Genomic DNA, 25,047 nt, shown 5'->3' with positions numbered 1-25,047 from the left:
CCTAAACACTTTCGACAATTACCAATCCCATCTGCTCAAAAGAGAACTTCGCGAGATGTAATGCCATGCCATGGCGGAGTACGGAATCAAGGGGACGGAGACACAGTGGAGTATTAAGATTTCCAAACATAAACCCCCCCTGGTCGGTACGTACCGATGCAGCCGAAGCGATTCTAGCTAGGACATCGAATTTGGGAATTTGACACGATTTCGGACTTCGCGATCAGAGCAGAAGCGAGGCAAGATGGCATGGAAATCATGGGGTGAGATGACAGAAGACGGTTATGGCCATGGCTGTATCCTGTCACATGTATCCGTGATGTGAGGTGGGTTACTCAGGGGCAATGCACGCTGCAAATGCAGTACATGAATTGGGTTGCACCTACGAGCGCCCTGAACTAAAGCCGACTGAATGAAGCCTTGCCATTATGCTGAAGTGCAGGAGGTTGCTGGTGGTTGCAGCAGATATCTGTAGCTCCCAACCATACAAATATAGTACTTAGATACCAACAGTTGGAAACTTGGGACGAAGGATGAATGGTACCTACTTCCATGGCCCCCAAGATCAAGAAATGAGGCGAAGTTGTCTTGTCGAGAGGGAGCAATGCGAAACGACGAAGTCAATGCCATGCACTATCTCGATTGGGGTCCAAAACTTGAGACCAGAGTAAACATAGAGTTTACTAACTTTGCGTACGGTAAGTAAGGTACATTTCTGCAACGATCCTCTTTTCCACCACGAGGGTTGGTTGTAGCTTCTACACCATGGTAACTTACGGCAACGAAACGTTCGGATGCCATGTACGGTTCGTCTCATCAGGGTGGCTTGACTAGGTTTCGAATTTTGGCTAATATGATACATGACAATTTTTGGGCATAGAAGGAATCAGTTTGTTACTTCTTTAGGGAATAGGTGGACGTTGCTCCGAACTTGAATAAGCTCTGATTGCTGGCTGGTTTTTTCCGAAATCCTTGTACATCGTACGTCCGGTGTACCTGTTGCACCATCAAAATTCGTTATCAAAATGCAGAAAAGACAAACTTTTGGCGAGACGAGACAATGAAGGGGCTTTTGAGATTATTGTTCTTGTTGTCAATATTGTAACGCTTATCCGAACCGAACCAAGAGACTCAACCGAAAGGAAAATCAATCATTGTTAACTGAATCTGAGCAAGAGGTAGTATTTTGAAACGATATGATATAATACGATATAATATGATATAATGTGATATGATAATGAATGATTTAATTGTCCTTACTGCGGCAACTAACTCGAGCTAATCAGCAATCCCCAGTACTAAGATCATTTGACGGATTTACCTCATTTTTTTACTTCCGGGGCGTACCGTTTGATTAACTTGGTTATCAGACCAGAGGTTAGAACTTAGAAGCAAATTCAAACATCTAGCAGCTTCATCTAAACGTCTCATTCGTCGATAGCTCAATATCCTGGTCATCATCTACGATATCCAGTCAAACTTTAGACCTTGAGTAGTTTAGTCCATTCCCCATCCGGCTCAGCTGAAATGAGATGCGATTTGACATTTAACCTATTTGGACGATAATCTTCTGGATATACCCTACCAAAACCTGGAAAAGCCTCAACTTCTCAATCTTTGGGAGAAACCGGATGAGAGTGGACCTTGACACGACGATGTATTTTTACTGAACAAAGCTTCAAAAAGGTCAATCTGATCGAAATTAGATACTTGTCCTCTCCACTCTTCACATTGAGCCCTGCTTCCTGAGGTCCCCGAATCTTCCGTTTGAAGACGTTGAGATTCTTGATAGATCTGTTTAGATGTTCGGCGATTCCTTCAGCTAGCTCTTCTTATACCATCAGCCATTATTGCATTCATTACCTGAGCTACCCGTGGACTCTTTTGAACAGATGTGTACACAGATGATGAGATGATTAGATCCGCTTCTCATCTGGTGCAACTTTTCTCCCAAGCAATCATTTGGTCAAAGCAACAAATCAGCTAAGTCTTCAAGTCTTACTTCGTACTTTCCCTGTACCTGAACCTTACTAAACCATATTAAACCATATTAAACCCTACCAAAATCAAAGATCAATCCAAATCCTTGCAAATGACTTCTTTTGTATATTTCCAACCGAATTGCTTTTCCTTTTTTCTTGGAGTTATCTGGTCCGTCTTGCTGTCTGCCTGCGGTTCTTCTGAATGTCTACACCAACGTCCGTCCATCCATCCCCCTTTCGATTCGTTCTCTCGTCCTCTCTTTTCTTTTCGACCCTTGCTAATCCCATTCTCCAAGCTCGCCCATTCGTCGTTGCTCCACGATTGATTCCTTGCCATTGCTTTCCACACTCCCATGCTTGAGAAAGTTATTCGAAGTAGTCTTTAACCTAGTATGGTAGTAAAGAAAGCAAACCTAGCATCTATTCTCCTTAGTCCAATTGGTCCCCACCATTAATATATTCAGTTCCCAAGTACTCCCTCTTCCTGCTGTTGCGGAACCTTTACCTTGCAAAATTTCCATGAAGCGACCACTTACTTGCTACCACAAACTCCAAAAAGTCTAGGTTTGCCTCCTACTCACATACTATAGTCTATAACGTCCCATCCATCCATCATACCTACATACATCATACATACTCCGTACATACACATACATACATCTTTTGTGGTTGCGCGCCTTCCCCAGCATAATATCCATTGCAGCTTTTCGCATACGCCTCGTTTCCTCCCCTCTTCGGCATCGCAGCGAGCATTTTCTAGCATCTTTTTTTTCCAGCATTTATTCCTAACCTTACCCTCGCTGGTCGCATAATAATAATAATTGTTCATCCGTCTTCTACCCCATCTACCGCAGACCACCACTGCCATCCCCAAAATCGACCATTACCACCACCACCACCACACTTAGAAGTGCATGTTTCCTTGAACTGCGCGCGTCTAGCATTAGTTCAAGCAAATTGCAAAATATTCTCCCTTTCGAAGCTTCACATCACCTGAAATAAATCAGTCAGACTCAATCCGTCACTCCTGCAGATTCCGCAGGGTTTATATATTTGACGCTGCCAGGAACCACACTTCGCTTTGCTTATCATGCATGCAGTATCCCGCTCTTGAGGCTTTCAACATTTATACCTTACGCAAGGTCCTGTACCATTAAACAACTTCAATTGCCTCGGATTTCTGGAGTTTAAGGAAACACCTGGGAAATCATTCGTTCAGAGACCATAGATCAAAGGATGCACGAATCTATGATGGCCCATATTGGTATGGACCATGAGCAACACCACAATCCACAAGAAAATGGATACGGCGGTGAAGGTCAATGGCAGGATATGGGCAACAACTACAACCCTTCACTGCATCAATCACCAATATTTGAAAATAGGATTCAATATGAATACATGAACCAGCATCATCCAATGCCCACTGAGCCTCAGTATCCAAATCCAAGAATGGCCCCGCCACCGCCGACATATCCTACACATCACCAGCAACTGCTTCCTCTCATCATGCCAAACCATCCCACGTGGCCGAGCATGTTGACAAATCCTGCAAACTCTCAAGCACCACCTGTTGCGATTCCTCCTGCGAACTCTGGGAAACCACCTCCAAAACTACCAACTATCCATGCTACTCCGACTCCAAGGAAGACGCTCACTGATAGTGATCGAAGACGGATGTGTCAATATCATGAGGACAATCCTACTGTCAAGCAGACTGAAATTGGAGGTATGACATGACAAGACTCTTTTAATGATTTTGTTGCTAATATTTTTCTCTTAGCCATGTTTGGTGTTGAACGAAGGTATGATTTGACATTTTGGTTTTGATCTTAACTAAAAAAGAATGCAGTACTGTCTCCAAAGTTTTACGCCAAAGGGAAAAATATCTTTTCCCTGAAGACCGAAGCTTGTCTCCAGTCAAACGAGCTAAAGGAAAGTTCCCTGATATCGAGAGAGCCCTATCGAATTGGGTGCGAAATACTCAAAAGCAGGGAATTCCTCTTACCGATGCTGCGATTAAGGAGAAGGCTAGATTTTTTGCCACCACAGTTGGCAATAACGAGAGTCACCTCAAGACAAATAGCACGAGTTGGCTAGAAAAGTTCAAGCAAAAGAATGGAATCAGTCATCTCAGACGAAGAGCATCCGCAGCCGACATTGGTAGTCTCTCCGAACGTATGGCAATCAACATCGATTCGAGCAGAAGTTCCGGATCACGAACATCTAATGGTGTCTCACCCGCTTCGCCATTACAGTCTCCCTTGCTATTAGCATCCGCGAAGAGTAGTGAGGATCTCAGATCTCATCATATGCATGATAGTTTGAACAGCTATTTCGATTTCACACAAACAGCAAGCTACAAACAACACTCAAATTCTCACAGTACGGCTTCATTGTCTAGTGCTTTTACCGACAATAATCCATCGTCATTTTCAGGGGGGCCAACTAGTCCCACAACCCCATTTGCATTTTCTCCTGAGGGAAGTACCGGATCTTGGATGCCATCCCAGCAATCTCGGGTAACACAGCATTCGACAAATGGAAATGGAAATTCTAACACTGAAGACAATATCAACCATGGGATGGATCCAAATAATCCTGCTAGCAACTTTCAACGTCCCAGAAGCCAGACCTTCCCCACTTTAGCCATTGATCCTTCGTTCATTGCCTCGCAAGGTAATGATCCTATGACGCCAAAGTATAATTTACCGGACACAGCCCCTTCATCAGCCGTCGAATCGCCGGTACATGAATTAGGCCCTCCATTTGGATTGGACTCCGCAATCTCGCCACGGTCTTTACATCATAGCAGCAGCCATAGCTCTTTGGCTCCCCCACCGGCATCACTTACTCCAATTAGCGGATTGCAATCACCTCCACATCTTTCAACGCCAAATTCCCCTACCCAGGATGATGCACGCCGGGCGCTTGATACTTTACTGAATTTTTTCCAGCAAGCTCCGACTGGATTGGTGGATCAAAACGAGTATCTGACGGTTCTTAAATTGACCGAAAAGTTGCGAATTCAACAGCAGAATCCAGGACCTTTACCGGGTGGTTTGCATCGGATTTCGGAACAGGACGACTGCGAGAGTCAGCCACAAAATATGAAGATGGAACAGTCCACGGCCTGTTAACAAATAATGAGTTTCATATCTCTTTTATATATACGCTTTCAATCTGTACATCATGGCATTTTCAACACACGGTTCCAAATTCGACATTCCCCGGCGTTATTTTCTTCACATCTCTCAATTTGTATATGAGCTCTCCCATCTTTGTCTTTTTCCTGCTGTCAGTAGCGGTCTTGCATCGCCCTCTTCTTTTCTGATCCCCGCGATCAGTCAAAATGAAGGTGTATAATATCCTCTAACATGGCCAAAAATCGGGGATTTTGGAAGGAATTCAAAAAGAAAAAAATGAGGGACTATCCTCGGAAGAAATTTATATACCCAACCAAGCTCACTCGGTCTCCAAGATTTTCTCCTTTACATCTTCCACACTCACGCGAAATCTTCAGCTCAGTACTAATCTACTTGCTCTCTCGCGCGTTTAATTCTTTACATATCCTCTTTTGGACTTTCTTTCCCACGGGGTTTTTGGTTATATATGCGCGCTCATGCCCCTGAAGAGATTTTGGCTTTTTGCTCATCATACCCCAACAGCACGTTTTCTTTTCTTTTCTCTTTCCACACACACTTTCGGCTGGATTTTTGTATTACTTTTTTCGCGTATCTTTTCTCTTTTATTTTACTCGTACTCGTGTACGTGTACGTACGCATTGGGGAATTCGTGTTGGGATACCAAGACATCTTTCGCGTCTTCGATGTCGATCCGAGGTGCAGAGTTCGAATTCCTGAACATGATTGTTTGTTTGTTGGAATTCTCTCGTGCGAAATTGTGGAATGAATGGCATGCTCGGCTTGTTTTGTTACATACATACCTACCTACCTATCTATCTTTTGCTAGTCTATTCCTTCACCATTCCTCGCTCTTTGGTGTATTTTTTGTACTTAGGGATTCATTTTTCTTCTTCTTCTGCTTGTTGGAATCGTTCGTTCGTTCGTTTATTGTATAGTGCGTGTGTGAAGTTTGGACTTGTAGTGAAGTTCTTCCGTAGGTGGAATAGGATAAGCGCTTAAGAAGACAGATTGGGATGGATGGGATGAGACTCGTTGATCTAATGAGATATATGTGCATGGATGGGCAGATGGATGGACGAACGAATTGTTCTCCGAGGATAAGGGAGGCCGAGAATTTCTTGTTTACATTTTCGAGCTAGCATCAGACAGATCAAAAATGTACATGTGGAATGAAATGGGTGGTTAATCTGCTACAATGATGGACTTTTCAAGCTGCAAATACATACTGATTTTGTGGAAATTTTCAATACGCAGGCTGTGAGTTGGATGTGTATGGTGCATGACTCAAATAATTTAGTATAATTTTTAATGTAAAATGGCATGATGGGTATCTAAACTTTCAACGCAACGCACGCAAGCCAACAGCTCAAAAATATGAAAAACTTAATTCAACCTCTCATCCAATAACTCCTGCACTCCTTTCTCCCCCAGCTCCGGTATGATTCTCATGATAATCATCTCCACAACTCCATATAGTAAATGTTTATTACAATACACATCACCAAAAACATTCAACACATCTTCTACTTCCCGAATATGTCTCTCTTCTTTTGACAGTGCGGTTTTCGCTTCGAGATCACTTTTAGTAGTATCGGTGCTACTTCCCGAAGTGTATAACGAAGTGCGACCGAAGTAAATATCTCTCACAGCTATTGGTATGAAACCCAATATAGCCTCTGCACACCTTCGTCGTATTTCGATCGTTTCAGTGGGTGTAGGAGGTATTCTCGCTGGTGCGAGCGTATTATTGGGGAAGAGTGTTTGGCGAAGGGTGCGGAGGATGGGTGGTAGCAGAGTGGGGTCTAGAATGAGGGTGTGAATTTGGTGGGAGAGGAGTCTGCCATGCTTGTTAGCTTGTGCTTTTACATTTGCTGAGACATAGGATGATGTGGGCCGGCCTGTAGGTAATTATTTTGGTGTTGTGTATGAAAAAAAGGAGACTTGGTGGGATGAATGGATGGGTGATTAAAAATGATAATAGATTGCAGGAAAGAATAGCATTCGATGCATCATTTCAGATAAGATGTCAAGGAATGTGTAACATCAATGAGGTTTTTCTGACAGCTAGACCTTCTGAACAAGGGGTTCAAACGCTCGCGGCGAAGTCATCGGATGTTTTGCTCGCCTCGGGCCATGATGCAGATGGGGGCCAAGCAGCGGAGAAACCGTAAAAATTGTAGATCTTCCAAGTTTTGCAAAAGAAGGAAGCGGCAATTGACTGGTCTGGAAGATGCTTTATGTGGGGAACGAATTCTGCGCAGCAATAATGCGAGGCATAGTAAGATTTCTATCTTCCCATTGAGCCGGGCGCTTAGGGAAGGTTATCGTAAGGCACGACTCATTTACGCCCCAGATTTTGAAGCACCCACTGCACGAAAGGTAATAGCAGGGATAAAAAGAATGATCCAATGCGGGCAAGGGGAAGCAATGGTTGAATGCAAAATCTCTAGATTCGAATGATAGTTGGATTTAAATGTATAGCCGCATGATGCCAGTGAGTACACCATTTCTCGAGTAAGTTATCAAACCCATCATGGCAATGTTACATTGCATTTTAGTGGCTTATGGCTAGGCATCTGAAGAGACTCTTCATTCGGCATTCTGCAGCCCCTTGTCATGCATGCCGATAACGGGAACTATATCCCTGATGCTGAACGGCCATTATTAAACGACTTCGTTTCTGCAAGCTAACTGGAACGTTTTTGGTCAAGTGACCAAAACTTCATGCGGTGTGATGTATAGATGGTCCGACAGACGCCGGAAATGGATTCTGGAATTCGGAAAGAAATGAAAAATGATCAATCATAACGTACTTGTCAATCATGCCGTCTGTATCTCCAATTCTTCCAGGGCCGGTAATTGCACCCCATTGAAGAAGAGATAATGTGGCGGTCAGCCATGGCATGCGAGCATCCATATCTAGCAAAGTAGAAACGCATGACCATAGCTTCATTCTGAGAATAGGGCGCTTGAGTGGTTGAGCTCGAGCCCAAGGTGACGCTTCCGAGTTCATCGGTAGTTCCGAGTCATCAATCGGCAACGTAAAGCTAGTAGGTTTCCTCGTGGGAGGAATACGAGACGGCAATGAAGATGAGGTAGCAATCGCAATGAATATAACCCGGACCGCGGCGAACGCCAGGAACAAATATTGAAGAATCAGCCAAAAATATTTCTGCACCGATTTACCAAAATTCGATATTTTCGTATTGCCAGCTTTGAGGTCCAATAAGTTCGGTCTGGTAATTTCGGAATTTGACCTGTCGATTCGAACCTGGGCTTTAGCTTTCGGTAGTCGAGCTTGTATGACTTCTGCAACTTTCATTATACCCTCCCATAATAGCCATGGTTCGCAAGCTTTACCTCCAATACCATTCCCTAGTATCATTTCTGAGAGAATCTGACCAACCAGAGATGTCAAGCAATCATTCTCGAGATCTTCCGTGGGCAGTAGAACGGCCAAAACGCCGTTGACAATCAACTGTCTATATGCAGCTTCATTATTCGACTGGCTCTTGATCGTATCGGGATCTCCATCAAGTGGAACAGGAGACAATGGCGCAAAAGGCCAGAGCGAATGATATACTTGTCGCGGGTTCACCGAAATTGGTTCTGGGTGTAGAGGGTAGTGCGATGTTCTATATACTTTTCATCAATTAGCATTGTCGCTTGATGTACCTCGTAAGTGACTATACTTTTGACGTGTGTATCCAATAAGTCCGGCAGTTCTTCAAACAGCAAGCTCTCCAAGTCCACCTTTCTTAGCCTTTGTTCCAGAGCTCTCGTACAATGTGCAATAATCTTTACCACCTCCTCCACAAACATCTGGTCCGGCGTAATCTTCGCATACCAGGTATGCACAAATTCCCTTATTATAACTGCTATCAAAGCGTATAATTGCAAGTCGACCTCATTACTGCTTGTTAATGGGGGGAGTATCTCATCGATTGGAGCTGGGGTACTGCGGCCCTTTTCACTAAGATGTGAGCAAAATGTGCGACGTATAAACAACAATGTAGACCTGTCGGAGATAGCATCTACATCTGTAGAAAGTCTTCGGTTGGAGGGAGCCGCTGGAGCATTAGATCGTAATGGAGGATTCGGCGTTGCTATTGTTTCTGTAGAGGGAATGGTAGTGTTCGGGATCGTATGCGCTTTTGTGCGAGGCTGAAAGGGTGTGCGCACAGGTACGCCTGCCATTGCTTAGAAGAATACGGTTGAATGACCGCGAAATCATGGCGAATTGCTAGGCATAATGTTAAGTTTGAGGATGATACTATGTTGCGACAAAGAGGGAGAGGGAGACGATGAGGCTGTAAGTTTAAGGTGGGTAGGTAAGTGATGCATCTCCTAGGAGGCGATGCGGGCGTGGATAGTGTAGAACCAATAAGATGTCAAGCTTTGTCGTACCCATAATTTACACATCCATCCAACAACAATGTCAACATCTCTACTTGAAAAACAAGACACGATCGATTCTGAAAATCCCACTCTCTTGAATCATTTTCTCCCTTCTCATTTCAATAGGTAAGGAATCCAGCAACCACGTCGGGCTGACCGGGAGAACAACTGAATGTGCAAAAATTAGCACGCCAGTGTTCTCCTCCTATCCACTGCTCAAATACTGTTGTATGCCATGCCTTGATATGCTGTTTCATGACTTTATCTGCCTTTTATGTTCATGCTTTTATCTTCTTTTGTCAAATGCACGGAGCAAGTGTCCTGTCTGTGAAGTCCGATTCAGGCTTGCAAACTGAAAGACTGTTCTATGATTGGGCTGTTCTAGCAATCGAGCACATAGGTTATCAAGTTTTCTATTTAATATGGATCAGACCACTTCTGCAACGAGAGATTATCTTTTAATTCACGTTATGAACGTCCTAGGGACCCATATACCTCTCAGTCAAGGCATATCTCTCCCTGCTCGCGAAAATAAGTCCAAGTGACCGAGTCACCTTCTCAAAACAAGCCCGTACTCAAAATACAATATGATGCTGTCTTCATGGTCGTCTGTTGTGAATTCTTATCCGTGTATCAAGTCGTTCATTGCCGTTCGTCTTTGCCAAGTATTCCGTTGAACATCATTTTGATTTGATTTGAAATAGTTGAATAACACATTCGGCATTACACGAATGACATAATGTTTTTTGTCCATATCGACATGAGATGAGTTTGCTGGTATTGCACTCTTATCGGCCACTGGACATGCCCGTGTAGTGCGAGTGGCAGCATATAAGCCGCAGCTCAGGCACTCATGTACCCTCCATCAATGAGATACGAACCGTATCTTCATGAAATCTCTATCAGAAGTCAAGCCAACAAGTTTTCTGTGGTAAATGTACTTTGCTTTCAATTGAATTAAATGGTTCTTGATGCATAGCTGAAATTAGCGTTAGAGATCTAATTCTTATTGATACTTATCTCCCAATTCTCCTAGTTCTTCTCTAATCGAGTATTTTACAGCAACTTCTAAGTGTATACCATGTGGCAAAACCTCGAGATTTAGAACAGTAGACGTCATTACCAAAATTTCCTCCTTTTGTGAGCTTACAGTAGTCAATGAAATCCATCAATCCGTGAATTATTTCGGTAGGCTTCAGAAACGAAGTTGTAACAGAACATCTACCTCATATGATCACATATGGTATGTCATTAACTTATTTACGGCCAATAGCCAAGCATTCAAAGTTTTCACTGCCCACTTGTACATGGACACCCATGAGTATCTCTTCCAAAACAGCTCTTGGTCCTGATTCCGGTACCTCAAGATTTTGCATGCTTGAACAGTAGTACTATGAGTGATTCCGCAATTTCCTTCTGTATTTCCGTCGTCTGCCTGGGTGTTTCTCTTGTACTCAAGCCTTGTCGAATTTTCTGAACGTTAAATGGTGCTACTTCAAAGCGTTCAATGAGCCGCCCTATTGACTCAGGCCCCTCAGAAGTTAACGTTGCACATGTGAAATACTCGATGACAGACCTTATGCTGACAACCCCGGAAAATGAATCATCAGTCTACATCACTATAGAGGTTATTCTTTATGATAGGTAATTGTCTAATCTGGCCTCATCGTTAGAGCCAATGGGGGCTTTTGTGTTGTGCTCAAAAGTGCTTTAGGAGAGTCTCCAAGCTCTACAGTGGTCCAGACCTGGTTAGTAGAATTCTGGACATAATCAGTATATCTGTACAATATTGTTACAAATCGATTTCCTAGTAGCTCCTAGTGCGGTGAACTTTTCGACTAGCCTCTGGTGCTTTTTGTATAAATACTGAGTTCTCCCCCAACGTTTTCTGGATTTCTCTTTCTTCTTCGGCAAACATTGATACAGTTTTTTTTCTCGTAAGTCTTCTTTTCGACTTCGCGGCCGAAGAGTAGACTTACGAGATAGGAATCTGAATCATTGTGTGCTCGGCTGGCGAAGACGGAATTCTCTACCTGTACGCGGTGCCGGCTACGAACCTGAATTAACTCACAGTTATATTCAGAGCCAGAGAGATACGCATTGTAAAAGATTGTTTGAGAGATCATTTGGCCAACACTAGGCTATAGAGGAACGCTCAAAGTGATGATACCCTCAAGGATACATAACATATTTGGTTATAAAAGGGTCCCAGAGCTTGGCTTGTTCCAACCAAATCCGCGATCAATGTGTCGGAAGCCTTCCAAGTTTTCTGGCAATCATTCAATCCCAAATAGCAATTTTTCACAGCGGTGTTCCTTTAAGTGGTGTAATGTATTAAATTTTAGTTGAATCTTTCTATGTTTCGCAAATGTGAGCTGTCAAACCCCGGATTTCTAGTGAATATTTCTCAATGATGTTTTCTCTCCGCATTCTATGACCTCCGGCTTGTCATTCCTTCTCGTTCCGGTTCTCGGCACAGGAAAAGGAAAGAAGCAGTTGGATGCACGTGTAGCTAAAGTCTGGCTCGATTGATTCAGGGTGCAATTCATGATGCAATTGAAACACTTTGACAGCTCCAACTAGCAATATTCAACTCTGAAGTGGTTAGTCTGATTCATCTGGCCTATCAGACAATTTCAAGCTTGAAAGGTCTCCTTAGTCGATTTTAACTTTAGTGATCTGGCCATATACTACGGGTGCGTTCGGATCAAGTTTTCGAGATAATTACCTATAGCTAGCAGCAATTCTTGTGTGCTGTTGACTGAAAGAATCAATATCTTCTCTATCTTCAACGTGATTTTGTCTGGTCTAATATTACTCCAAATATGATAGCCTCACTCAATATATATGTTAGCTCCAGTATTTAATATCCTTACTAATTTCGAATCGCAAACAGGCCACAGTTGACTTTTCCATCTAGTGAATCTGTCCACTGCCTATTCTTTTAATCCCAAATCAGGTAAGGTCGATATTCCAGTCTAGTGATCTTTTTGACTAGCTTCCAACGCTTCGTGCATAAAGACTTCGCATTCCCTCGACCTTTTCTAGTTTTTTTCTCTTCTTCTTCAGAGCACAGATGTGATTTGAGTCACCATCGTTCCAGAGTTCGCTGTTTCTAGTCATTTTTTGCTCTAGTTGATAGTCTGAGATATTCGTTTCTTACAGGTCCGTCCTTTTTCATTGACCTCATCCCTCCAGGGAGAGATAGAGAAAGGAAGTGGCAGCTGCTGGAACGTGATAGATCACTTTCCTTGACAGAAACCCGCCTTTTCCAATGACCTCATTTCCTAGGGGGTGAGAAAAGAAAAGGATGCGGTGGCTTTGGAAATTCAAAAAGGCTACCAACGAAGGCTGAACATTACTTGGAGAGGAAAGACAGGAACTATGCACGATGGGGACGTAAATCATGACTGTGTTTCGTGGCTTGGGACATCGTTCTTGCCTTTCTGTTGCTTTTTAAATACCCGGTATTCTTTAGGATGCTGGTGATGAGAAGGAATTTGGAGGGTAGTGGGTGTTGGCCCAGAGTTGCGTTTGGTCGATTTCAAGAGGTCATGTGACTACACGTGATCACCGAGCTATCATGCATTCAAACTCTATGGTTGGTATGAGAGACTTCTATGTCTTTTGGGATTCGTCATTCCTTCAATTGTTAACAGTTATGTCTCAATGTATCTATTTCATACTATTTCATACTCTGGAAGCAATACGTGATAAAGTGCTTGGGAAGTCTTTCCATGTCACATTATACGCAGTATTTGAGCCATTATCTTTCTGGGCACTTCAGAGCATAAGGCACATGAAATCAATTAATGTACAGTATCTTTGTGTTTGGATGAATCGATGATTTCTTGTATTATAGTTGCTATCTGATTTTGCATTGTATCCAGTTGTGATATTACTACTGAAGGTTCCACCAACCTATCTATTTCTATATTCTTGAATGATACTCCTCACTACTTTCCCCTACCGATGCGCTCTTTCCAGGTGAAATGACATGTAATTCTATAACAACTCAAGATTACAATCTTTCAATCTTGGCTTCTTATCAATTTCATGCATATGACTCTATAAATTTGAATTCTACAAATATCTTCCAAAGTATGAAATTGACTCTTATGTTTGGACTTTCCCACGCTCTCAAGCTCTCAACTCTTCAACAACCCTCTATGTCAGGCCTAATCACATCAAATACTTTTCACAACTATATATCAACCCAAATTCGAAGCCCAGTCATCGCTCCCGAGTGTGATTTTTGAACCGTAAACTCATGATACCCGTCCCACTATGTCATTATAACAAGCTACCAGTACCAATATCAGGGTTGATATATTCATATGAATGGAAAATTCCCGTCTTGAGCATCTTGTTCATCCGAGAATCCGAGCATCCGACGTATGGGAAGCAAGGTTTTATATTATATACCTACAAACGCATGAGGTAGGTCTGAACAGAATGAGATTGGTGAACATTTAGAAATTAAGAATTTGGACAGTAACCTTACAGTCTAGGTTTCCAAGGTTCCTCCGGAGAGACAAACAAGAAGGGGACTCTTATAAAATTGGATCGAATAACTGAATGTAAAAAGAATCTGGCTGAGAAAGATCATAAGGGTTGGACTTGCTTCCACATGGATGGGAAAGCGGTATACTAAATCACGTAAGCACAATCATACAATGAAAACACTTGTATTTCAATACTTTATGATGATGCAGATTCATATTCAAGTATGGATGATAATAGATTTGAAACTCATGAATAAAGATTCTCAGCTCCCACTCGAAACATGATTGCTTGATCTGATATCGAATACTACTAGCTAGTAATATTACCTAACCACAGGTTGTGCTTGCTTACCTGATCTCAGATGCTCCTTCACAGTGGGGCACTGCAACAACAAAAGAAAACAAGAAGCAAATTCAAAGAAAGAACAGAAATTCCCCTAAAAAGACCAACACGTATGAACGTGAGATAGAAGTGGTAACCAGATAGCCTGCAGATACTAGAATCTTCTCCAATTTTCGCATAAGATTTATACCTACTTCAAGTAATATTCTTTTATGAATTTGATCTGGACGTAGATGATCATGTGATATCTCAAACCCTGAGGCATCACACTCACTTCGGTAAACTTTTAGCGTCCAAAATCGATCTGGCGTGCTGAAATTTTCGCGTTCCTGTTAACTTACCAACCACGACCGCAAAGGAAGAGCATTACCTTGTCTTCACAACCGCACCTTTGCGCTTCTCCATCGACCACAGATAATAACTCTACCACCGATGAACAGTCGCCAATCCCCCTCATCCCCCCTTTAGTTCAACGATATCAATTTTTAATTCCAATCCTACCACAATTTTTGATTCTCTGCGGTCTTCGTTTTCGTAAAGAAATAATTCCCACTTATTCCAATTACAATCCCCAATTTTCCCATTTGTGATCATCGACTTCTCTTTTGGGTCCATCAATTTTGTATCAACTCTATCAAAAGAAGCATCGCGCCAAGTTGTTGCTTCTATCAAAAAGTCATTCAACATCAACACTGAACGCGCCCATTCATTTGGTCCCGCGATAACACTCGCCTTTCCGCTTTATCGACGTGTTCACTCATTGTCAAATCATTGTGGACTTGATCAATACTTCTTATTAAACCATACGCGCCTCAATACAACATTGTACCTCATGCGCAAGGCTACCTTTTGATATGTTCTAAAGCTTACCTTGATATCAACAACCACAACTCCGACGTTCACTCCACACGCATTCGTTTCCCCCACAATACCATGGCTTCCACAATTCAAAACGCACCGGCTGCTCAACAGCCTGGTCCATCTATGCCCAATGACATGAATCCGCAGATACAAGCTCTGTTACAGGTAACTTTCTCTTCTACTCCAGTTTTAGAGAATTATGTTCTCGTCATAGCCTATCATTTTATAGTTTACTAACTTGTTGGGTTTTAACAGAGATACAAACAAATGAAAGATCAGGGCGTGTCGGAAAAAGATCCTGAATTCATAAAAGTTCATCAGACTCTTTCGACCTTTCGCATGCATCGACAGAAAGCTGCATTTGCACAGCAGCAACAACAGATGATGCAACAGCAGCAGCAACAGCAACAACAAAATGCAAATAGTATGGCGGCAAATGGTTCGAATCTAGCCCGACCTCCATCTACCTCGAGCTCTATCTCTAGCGCACAAATACCCGCTACATCCTCACTTGGCCCTTCGGCGATCCCCGCGACTGCAGCAAGCTCCGTCGCGTCTAAGGTAGTCGCGGGATCTCAGAAGCCGTCTGGGAGTGCTGGCTATTTCTCGCCAGAGCAATTGGCTATGCTAAAGCACCAGATTTATGCCTTTAAGTGTTTGTCAAAGAACTTGGGAATCCCAGCGCAAACCCAGCAACATTTATTTGCATCCCAAAAGAAGCTACCTATGCCGATGGAACAAGCGCTAGCTGCCCCTCAACAGCCTGGCGAGGACGCCCAGTCTACTGTCAATGGAGTAGAAAGTACCGCCGTTCCAAAAGTCGACGGGCCCAAAATCCACGAGTATACTGGATTTCAAGACCCGCGTGAGGGACTTTCAAAACAAATTAGCTATGGTACGCATAAGCTACGACAAAAGCGACCCATAATCCCATCTATTTTTCCAACTGGTGTCAATATTGAAGAGCTTCGTCAAAGACGCGCCGACATAATCCACAATCGCATGAATGCGAGACTCAATGAATTGAGATCATTGCCAGCAAATATTGCGCATCTGGATGCACGTGATGATGAAATGGTGCCAGATGACTCTCTCAGGCGCAAGGCTTTGATTGAGATGAAAATGTTAGCATTGTACGATAAACAGAAGGCATTGCGCGAGAGAGTTGGCAGACAAATGGTTCAATACGACAATCTAGCGATGACGGCCAACAGAAGCATGTATCGCCGCATGAAGAAACAATCACTTCGGGAAGCTAGAATTACTGAAAAGTTGGAGAAGCAGCAGCGCGACGCCCGTGAAACTCGGGAGAAGAAGAAGCACACTGACTATCTACAAACTGTTCTTAATCATGCTCGTGAGGTCAACTTAGCTGGCCAGAACCAGAGACAGAAGATGGTCAAACTGGGCCGTATGATGGTAACTCAACATCAAAATATCGAAAAGGAAGAACAAAAACGCATCGAGCGAACAGCAAAGCAACGTCTCGCAGCTTTGAAATCGAACGACGAAGAAGCATACCTGAAATTGTTAGATCAAGCAAAGGATACTCGTATCACTCACTTGCTCAGACAAACAGACGGGTTCTTGTCTCAACTTGCTGCATCCGTCAAGGAACAACAACGAAAAGCAGCCGAGCGTTATGGCGATGACTTTGAGGAAGACGAGTCCGAAGACGATGATGAGGAAGAACAAGATACTCGCAAGATTGATTACTACGCTGTCGCCCATCGTATTAAAGAAGAAGTCAACAAACAGCCTAGCATTCTTGTCGGCGGTACTCTGAAGGAATACCAATTGAAGGGTTTGCAATGGATGATTTCACTGTACAACAACAATTTGAACGGTATTTTAGCAGATGAGATGGGTCTCGGTAAAACCATTCAAACCATCAGTTTGCTTACGTATTTGATCGAGGTAAAAAAACAGAACGGTCCTTTCCTAGTAATTGTTCCGTTGAGTACCCTGACCAATTGGACTCTTGAGTTCGAAAAGTGGGCTCCAGCTATCGGAAAGATTGTTTACAAGGGTCCTCCAAACACAAGAAAGCAACAGCAAAATCACCTTCGTTATGGAAACTTCCAAGTACTTTTGACCACATACGAGTACATCATCAAGGACAGACCAATTCTGAGCAAGATTAAATGGGTGCACATGATTATCGATGAAGGTCATCGTATGAAGAACTCACAGTCGAAACTCAGTGCTACTCTCACACAGTATTACACTACTCGCTATCGTCTTATTCTTACCGGTACCCCTCTCCAGAACAATTTGCCAGAACTTTGGGCATTGCTCAATTTCGTTCTACCCACCATCTTCAAGTCTGTGAAATCTTTCGACGAATGGTTTAATACTCCTTTTGCCAACACTGGTGGTCAAGACAAGATGGAGCTTACTGAAGAAGAGCAGATTCTTGTTATTAGACGTCTCCACAAAGTTTTGCGACCCTTCTTACTTCGTCGTCTTAAGAAGGATGTCGAAAAGGATCTTCCAGACAAGACTGAAAAGGTTATCAAGTGTAAATTCTCGGCACTGCAAGCACGTCTCTACAAACAGATGGTTACACATAACAAGCTAGTTGTAAGCGACGGAAAGGGAGGCAAGACCGGAGCTAGGGGTTTGAGCAACATGATCATGCAGTTGCGAAAACTTTGTAATCATCCTTTCGTGTTTCGCGAAGTTGAAGATCAAATGAATCCAACGGGCTACATCAATGATTCTTTATGGCGAAGTGCAGGAAAATTTGAGTTGCTCGACCGCATCTTGCCAAAGTATCAAGCAACTGGGCACAGAGTTCTCATGTTCTTCCAAATGACGGCCATCATGGACATTATGGGAGAATTCCTTGATTACAGAGGTATCAAATTCATGAGATTGGATGGTACGACTAAATCTGATGATCGTTCGCTTCTCCTAAAGGAGTTCAATGCACCAGACTCCGAATACTTTTGTTTCTTGCTGTCGACTCGTGCCGGAGGTCTCGGTCTAAATTTGCAGACTGCTGACACTGTTATCATCTACGATTCGGATTGGAATCCTCATCAAGATTTACAAGCTCAGGATCGTGCTCATCGTATTGGTCAAAAGAACGAAGTTCGTATTCTTCGGCTCATCAGTTCCAACTCGGTCGAGGAGAAAATCTTGGAAAGAGCAAAGTTCAAGCTTGATATGGATGGCAAGGTCATTCAAGCTGGTAGATTCGATAACAAATCATCTGAGACTGATCGTGACGCGATGCTTAGGGTTATGTTAGAAACAGCTGAAGCCGCTGAGACTATGGAGCAGGACGACATGGATGACGAAGAGCTTAACGAGATTTTGGCACGATCTGACGAGGAAATTGTCAAGTTCCGAGAAATGGATGAGGAAAGAAACAAACATCTTTTGTACGGCAACAATCCTCAAAGCAAGCGTATTCCTCGTCTTATGGCAGAAAGTGAATTGCCTGAGATATACATGTCTGATGGCAATCCTATATCTGATGAGCCAGAGGCACCAGTAGGTCGTGGCCAAAGAGAGCGCACACGTGTCAAGTATGATGACGGTCTCACGGAGGAACAATGGACCATGGCCGTGGATGATGATGAGGATTCACCAGAAGCAGCAGCAGCCCGTAAAGCAGCTAGAGCAGACCGTCGTGAACGAAATAAGAAGAGAAAGGCAGGTCAATTGAATGGGCCTCTTTCACCAGCTGGTAGTCGTGATAGCTCCGAAGATCCTGAGCCCGAGCCTGAGCCGACGCCAAAGAAGGGACGTGGACGCAAGCCAGGCTTCAAGGTTGAGAAGCGTAAAGCCGAAGACTTTGATGAGGAACAACCACCGCCAAAGCGAAAGCGTGGTGGTCCTGGACGCCCACCAAGAATTCCTAACGGAGATATCTTGACGCCCAAGACTCGAGTGACTCTCCAGGCCAGTTTGAAGATAGTCTTTGATCACCTGATGCACCTAAAATCTTTGCCTGAATCTCCAGACTCACAAGGAGAGCAAACAGCACGCGAGATCATATTTCCATTTGTTTCTTTGCCGTCGAAGAAAGATTTCCCAGATTATTATGTGATTATCAAGGAACCAATCGCCATGAAGCTCATTGAAAAGAAAATCAACAAAAGAGAATACAATAGTCTCCAGGATTTCAAGAAAGATATCGACACTCTCTGCACCAATGCTAAGACATATAACGAGGATGGTAGCTTGATTTATGTTGATGCTGTTGCGATTAGCGTAAGTTCAATTGATTCTCATACTTATAGCAGGACTAACAAATAACAGGAGGAATGTGAATCTCGAATCCAAGACGAAATCAACGAGCATCCGGAACTTAGTCCTGAAGGCGATGAGACTTCACGCAACGGTGGTTCAACGGCTCCTACTACTAGTGCTGGAACTCCCATGCCAGCACCCGGGCCGAGCACAAAGTTGAAGCTTACATTCAACAAGCAGCCGGCCAATGGCAGAAGTAGTAGTATGCAAACTGATGATGACGACGACGATGATGATGAGTAGACACTCATACATGAGATTCATTGGGATTTACGATGGAAGGGGGTGCAAGGGGCTTGGTGGGTTACTTATTCTCGCACGCACAATCCGTGCATGTTGTTTTTTTAGTGGCGTTTGCATCACATGGAAAGGAGTTACTTGAAGGGAACAAACATTTTTCGCATTTGACGCGAAGGCATGACAAAAGCTTCTCAGAAGTCTATTGGTTCTATCAAAAGGCGTATGCCTAGAATGTATTTTATTAGAGCGAAAGAGATGCATGAGAGATAATTCCATAGTATACCAGTCTATTGACAGAAATTAAAAATTTGTACCAATTGATTGTTTTTATGAGAATTTTCATAATGAAATGCATTTAACATTACAAGCTTGACAAAGAAGGTAGTCAATAAGTCACTGTCTGAAATTCTTGTTGACGGCCAAATTGTGGTGTTGTTAAACCGTATTGGCACTAGCGCTGGTATGTACAGATAAATGTCCGTGCTTTATTTATAGCGTTGTCCTGAATACCCGTATTCCAAGGCTTTCAGTTTTATCATCTGCAGCACTTCAGCATTGCATACGGCGGAACAGAATACCATCAGCTTCAGGTTGACTTACTTTGCATATTCCTCGATCTCCGGCGCGAAACATTCAACTTTGCAGATGCTGGTATTCCGAACTCGATGAATTCCTAACTTAACAAGCTGATCCTCGACGCGACTTTCCCCAGCTCTTCAGTTGCGCCAACTGTCCAGGCTCTTCCAAATACTCACCAACGCACAGGATAGTAAGCCAATATCATGTCTGCGACTAAAAATGGCCATGTCAATGGTGGCGCAAATGGTCATGATGCTAGCAATCCGAATGGAAGAATGGTTAGCAAACGATTTTCCGACATCCCCTCAGCTATCGATATTCCGGTGACAGGAGAAGATGATGACCAGGCAGTCGAAATCGATCTCGAAGATTTACTCGATGACCCCACCGAACTATGTACATTACTCGAAAACGAAGGTGCGGCTCGCACATATTGGATGACAGTTGCACTGGCATACGCGAAGCAGAAGAAGGTCGATCATGCCATTGAGATGTTGACAAAAGGCCAATCTGCTATGCGTGGTGGTAACAAGGAGAGGCTCAGCATGCTCACATGTTTATGCTGGATGTATCTATGGAAGAGTAAAGAGGCACCTCGCCATCGGCCAGATAGCGTGGAGCACGGAGAAGAGATCAAAACGAAAGAGGATTGGTTGAAAATGGCGACGTCGAATTTGAATGACGCTTCCCGGATTAACCCATCTTTTCCACCACTCTTCCTAGCACGAGGTGTCTTGCAGCTTCTCCGAGCATCTACTCGACCATTTCCAAGAAATAACACGGCGCCCGGCGCACTGGATCCTGAGAAAGCTGAGCTTCTACGAGGAGCTCAAAAGTCATTTGAGGATGCAATCAAGGCTTCACATGGTAGAAACATGCTGGCAGTATTGGGCAAGGCGAGGGCTGCATATTCAATGGGCAAATACGCAGAGGCTTTGGAAGGATACCAAGAAGCATTACGCTCAATGCCAGATCTGGTAGACCCCGACCCAAGAATTGGAATCGGCTGTTGTTTTTGGCAATTGGGTTTCAAAGAAGATGCAAAGTCCGCTTGGGAGCGATCATTGGAGATAAACCCGGATTCGAAGGTTGCAAATATATTACTCGCTCAATTCTACCTCGACCAAAGCGCACACGTACCAACGAACAGCCCAGAATTCATCCAATTATACAAGAAGGCCATGACCGAGTATACTCAGAAATCCTACAAAGCAGATAAGGACATGCCTCTGACTTGCGCTACCTTTGCCGGATACTTCTTATCGCGGAAATCGATGCCAAATGTCGAAGCTCTAGCCCAAAAAGCTATTCAATATACAGACGTCAACGCAATTGCAAGCGACGGATGGTATTTGCTTGCAAGAAAGGAGCACTTCGATGACAATTACGAGAAGGCTCTGGATTACTACGGCCGGGCTGATGATGCGCGTGGTGGTGCTGATAGGGGATATATGCCTGCTAAGTTTGGAGCTGCACAATTATCTGTTCTGAAAGGCGATTTTGGAGAAGCAAAATTACGACTCGAGAAAATCATCCAACAATCAAAAAACATTGAGGCAATGATTTTACTGGGCACCTTGTATGCAGAAGAGGTGTTCAGCAGCCAGGAAAGCGGAGTCAAAGAAGATAAAACCACGGAATATAAGAAAGCTGTCGGCTATCTTGAGAATGCCCGTACAGCATGGAAAGATCCTAAGAAAAATCTTGTTCCAGATGCGTCAGTTCTTCTCAATCTTGCGAGACTTTACGAAACAGAACAACTCGAGAAAAGCTTGCAATGTCTCCAGCAAGTCGAGCAAATCGAGTTTGATCAGATCCCAGCTGCGGATAAGCCAGAGGAGACAGACGATGAAGTTGCATACAAGAATACTATGCGCGAAAGCCTGCCCCCTCAACTGCTTAACAATATCGGCTGCTTTTACTATCAATCCGAGAAGTTTGATCTAGCTCGCGAAATGTTCCAAGCTGCTTTGAATGCTTGTGTTAAAGCTGGCGAAAAGCTTGAAGGCATGGACACTGATGCATTGGTCACCACTATCAGTTTCAATCTTGGGCGTACGTATGAGGCTAGCGGTATGCCTGACGAAGCGAAGACGGTCTATGAAGGGTTGTTGGGTCGTCACGGTGATTATACTGATGCTAAAACACGTCTGGCATACATCGCACTGCGTCGGGACCGAACAGAAGAAGGTCCTAAAGCTGTTTCTGCTCTGTACAAAGAGTCTTCTGCTGACCTTGAGGTTCGAGCGTTGTACGGTTGGTATCTAGGACGTATGCACTCCCGAAAGAGATCTAGCAATGTCAATGAGGATCCAGAATATCGACACTACAAGCATACTTTACAACAGTATGACAAGCATGATAGATATGCCTTGATTGGTATGGGTAACCTCAACCTCATGGCTGCTCGTGAGATGCGTCGTGATTCCGAGTCAGACAAGCAAGCCCGAAGTAAAACCTACACGAAGGCGGTTGAATTTTTTGATAAAGCTTTGCAACTGGACCCTAAAAGCGCTTATGCTGCTCAGGGTATAGCAATTGCACTTGTGGAAGACAAAAAGGATTCCAAAACTGCCCTTCCTATCTTTTTGAAGGTAAGAGACACAGTGAAGGACCCAAGTGTATTCGTCAATCTCGGTCACATATTTGCAGAGTCGCGACAATATTCCAAGGCCATTGAACATTATGAAGCTGCTCTAACGAAAGATCGAGCTCATGATAGTCATATCCTGACTTGTTTGGGACGAACTTGGCTGTCGAAGGGAAAAGGTGATAAGAGCTTATCGTCGTTTAAGAGTGCGCTTGATTACTCAATAAAGGTTTGTTACTTCCTTGAGAGGGGAGACTCATTTTTTAATGCTAATCATTCATAGGCTCTTGAGATTTCGCCCGAACAGGTACACTATAAGTTCAACGTTGCATTTGTACAGCTTCAGTTAGCGACCATGATTTACAACTTACCAGAAACTCAAAGGTCTCTTGAGGAAGTTCAAGGTGCAGCCAAGGGTCTAGAAGATGCTATCGAAGCTCTCGACGCCATTGCTAAGCACCCTAGTCCACCATATCCTAAACATGACATTGAACAACGTGCTAACATGGCGCGAAACACAATGCGTCGCCAATTGGAACGTTCCATCCAAGCACAAAAAGAGTACGAGGAAAAGAACGCTTCAAAGATTCAGGCTGCAAAAGAACAGAGAGAAGCCGAGTTGAGGAGAAGAGAGGAGGTCCGCGAAGCAGCCGTAAGGGCGGAAAATGAACGCAAAGCAAAGATCGCGGAAGAGAGACAGAAGATTGCAGAGAGAGATCGTGAATTGGCTCAGGCAAGAGCTGCTGATGATATTGCCAGAGAAAACGCGGACATGACTACGGATAGTGAGACTGGTGAGAGGATCAAGAGGAAGAAGATTCCTAAAGGTAGATCTGGTGGTGGGAAACGCAAGAAGAAGGAGGATGGAATTACTGATGATGAGGATTCCGGCGCGGAGGAGGGAGGTAGTAGATCGCAAAGGAAAAGTAGAAAAGCGAGAAGGGGTAGTGGGAGTGACGAGGAAAAGCCAAAGACTAAGAAGAGAAGACTTGCTAAGAAGGGAGGAGAGAAGAAAGACGAGGGCAAATATAAGAGTAGTGAGATTGTGGTGGAAAGTGACAGTGATGGGGATGATGGAGCTGATGAGGCGAGAAAGGCTATGGAGGGTGAGGCAGGAGATGATGTTGGAATGCAGGAGGCTACGAATGGTCAGACTACCGCCGCTGGTGGCGATAGTGACGAGGAAGAACAAGTCGTTAAGACGACAAGGAAGAGTAGAAGAGGTGTAATTGAAGACGATGAGGATGAAGATATCGAGGCTGATACTAGCGCCGTCGGTGCTACTCACCAAGACGATTCTCCAAACACGGCAAATGAGGATAATGATACTCCAATGGCGGGGACGGCGGTAGCGGATGATGATGACGAGTAGATTTAGTTGGGAGGTATCTAAATATGATTCGCGCGTGAACTGGTGGGTTGGGAAGTGGGAAAATATGATAAGATAGTAAAATGATAATTCGATAAAGGCGATACCACACATTCATCATATTATGCATAAAGTTAGCTGGTCAGGGAATGGGAAAATATTTCTGAACTGCAATGTATAATAGACTGGACATTCGAGGATAAGGGCAATAGCAATTGCATACATTATCCCCCAAAAGAGGTTCTTTGATAGATTTTTCCTTGGGGTTGTGTCTGTTCACAAGATGAAGTAAAGGGATTATGTAGTAGATATGATCGTCTCCATCCTCCTTTTGTTTAATTTTCGTTTTGGCTCAACTAGTCCTCCATCTCGGCTCTCTGAAATAGGAAACCGCTTGAGGATAAAACATGTATTGAGGTGGTGCTTGGTTATCATACCCGCGGGGAAAATCGGCGCGAGAGTATTTGAGGTCTGTTTTTCGTATATACATATAAGTTTGTAATAGGGGAACTCGCGTGTCGTGACGTGTCGGCTATCGAAAACTCGATCTCGGGCTCCAGAATCACAGTCCAGGTGAAGAAATTTAGTTCGCGGTAGAATCACTACCAAGAATTCACCAGCATCTCGCAGTTTCACGTTCGCTAAAGTCCGTCTCTCAATCGTATCAATTAAAAAGAAAGAAGCAGATATCAATCAGATTTCGAAATCATTTTATGTTGATTTAATTTATTTAATTTTATTTTATTTCATTTCATTATTCTTGATGTTTCT

General features: G+C 43.6%; 4 protein-coding genes across 4 annotated transcripts; 3 read left to right on the top strand and 1 right to left on the bottom strand.

Moving 5' to 3' along the window:
- Positions 1-3,218: 3,218 nt before the first annotated feature.
- On the top strand, positions 3,219-5,122 carry EAF01_007387 (uncharacterized protein; the record flags this gene model as incomplete). The annotated part of the gene is made up of 3 exons (XM_038915642.1): positions 3,219-3,711; positions 3,766-3,787; positions 3,835-5,122. The coding sequence occupies 3 exons, from the start codon at positions 3,219-3,221 to the stop codon at positions 5,120-5,122; spliced, it is 1,803 nt and encodes a 600-aa protein (XP_038769280.1).
- A 1,389-nt stretch (positions 5,123-6,511) lies between these two features.
- EAF01_007386 (uncharacterized protein) lies at positions 6,512-9,325 on the bottom strand (the record flags this gene model as incomplete). Its single annotated transcript, XM_038915641.1, has 3 exons — positions 6,512-6,965; positions 7,942-8,770; positions 8,821-9,325. 3 exons carry the CDS (start codon positions 9,323-9,325, stop codon positions 6,512-6,514), a joined length of 1,788 nt encoding a protein of 595 aa, XP_038769279.1.
- A 5,411-nt stretch (positions 9,326-14,736) lies between these two features.
- On the top strand, positions 14,737-20,066 carry EAF01_007385 (uncharacterized protein). Its single transcript, XM_038915640.1, has 3 exons — positions 14,737-15,400; positions 15,491-19,459; positions 19,508-20,066. The coding sequence occupies exons 1-3, from the start codon at positions 15,308-15,310 to the stop codon at positions 19,739-19,741; spliced, it is 4,296 nt and encodes a 1,431-aa protein (XP_038769278.1). The 5' UTR covers positions 14,737-15,307; the 3' UTR covers positions 19,742-20,066.
- Positions 20,067-20,520: 454 nt separating this feature from the next.
- EAF01_007384 (uncharacterized protein) lies at positions 20,521-24,279 on the top strand (the record flags this gene model as incomplete). The annotated part of the gene is made up of 2 exons (XM_038915639.1): positions 20,521-23,136; positions 23,191-24,279. The coding sequence occupies 2 exons, from the start codon at positions 20,521-20,523 to the stop codon at positions 24,277-24,279; spliced, it is 3,705 nt and encodes a 1,234-aa protein (XP_038769277.1).
- Between the last annotated feature and the right edge of the window lie 768 nt (positions 24,280-25,047).

The sequence above is a fragment of the Botrytis porri genome (assembly GCF_014898465.1).
Source record: "Botrytis porri strain MUCL 3234 chromosome Unknown BPOR_009, whole genome shotgun sequence".
Lineage (NCBI taxonomy): Eukaryota > Fungi > Ascomycota > Leotiomycetes > Helotiales > Sclerotiniaceae > Botrytis > Botrytis porri.
The sequence above is the reverse complement of the archived record's forward strand: the minus strand, read 5'-3'. Positions and strand labels throughout refer to the sequence as shown.

What these genes read in the sequence shown, in the direction of transcription:
- EAF01_007385 (XM_038915640.1), top strand. Translation starts at nt 15,308, where the DNA reads ATGGCTTCCACAATTCAAAACGCACCGGCTGCTCAACAGCCTGGTCCA. An exon ending in AGATACAAGCTCTGTTACAG is followed by an intron (nt 15,401 to 15,490) that starts GTAACTTTCTCT and finishes GGGTTTTAACAG; the next exon opens with AGATACAAACAAATGAAAGA. An exon ending in TTGATGCTGTTGCGATTAGC is followed by an intron (nt 19,460 to 19,507) that starts GTAAGTTCAATT and finishes AACAAATAACAG; the next exon opens with GAGGAATGTGAATCTCGAAT.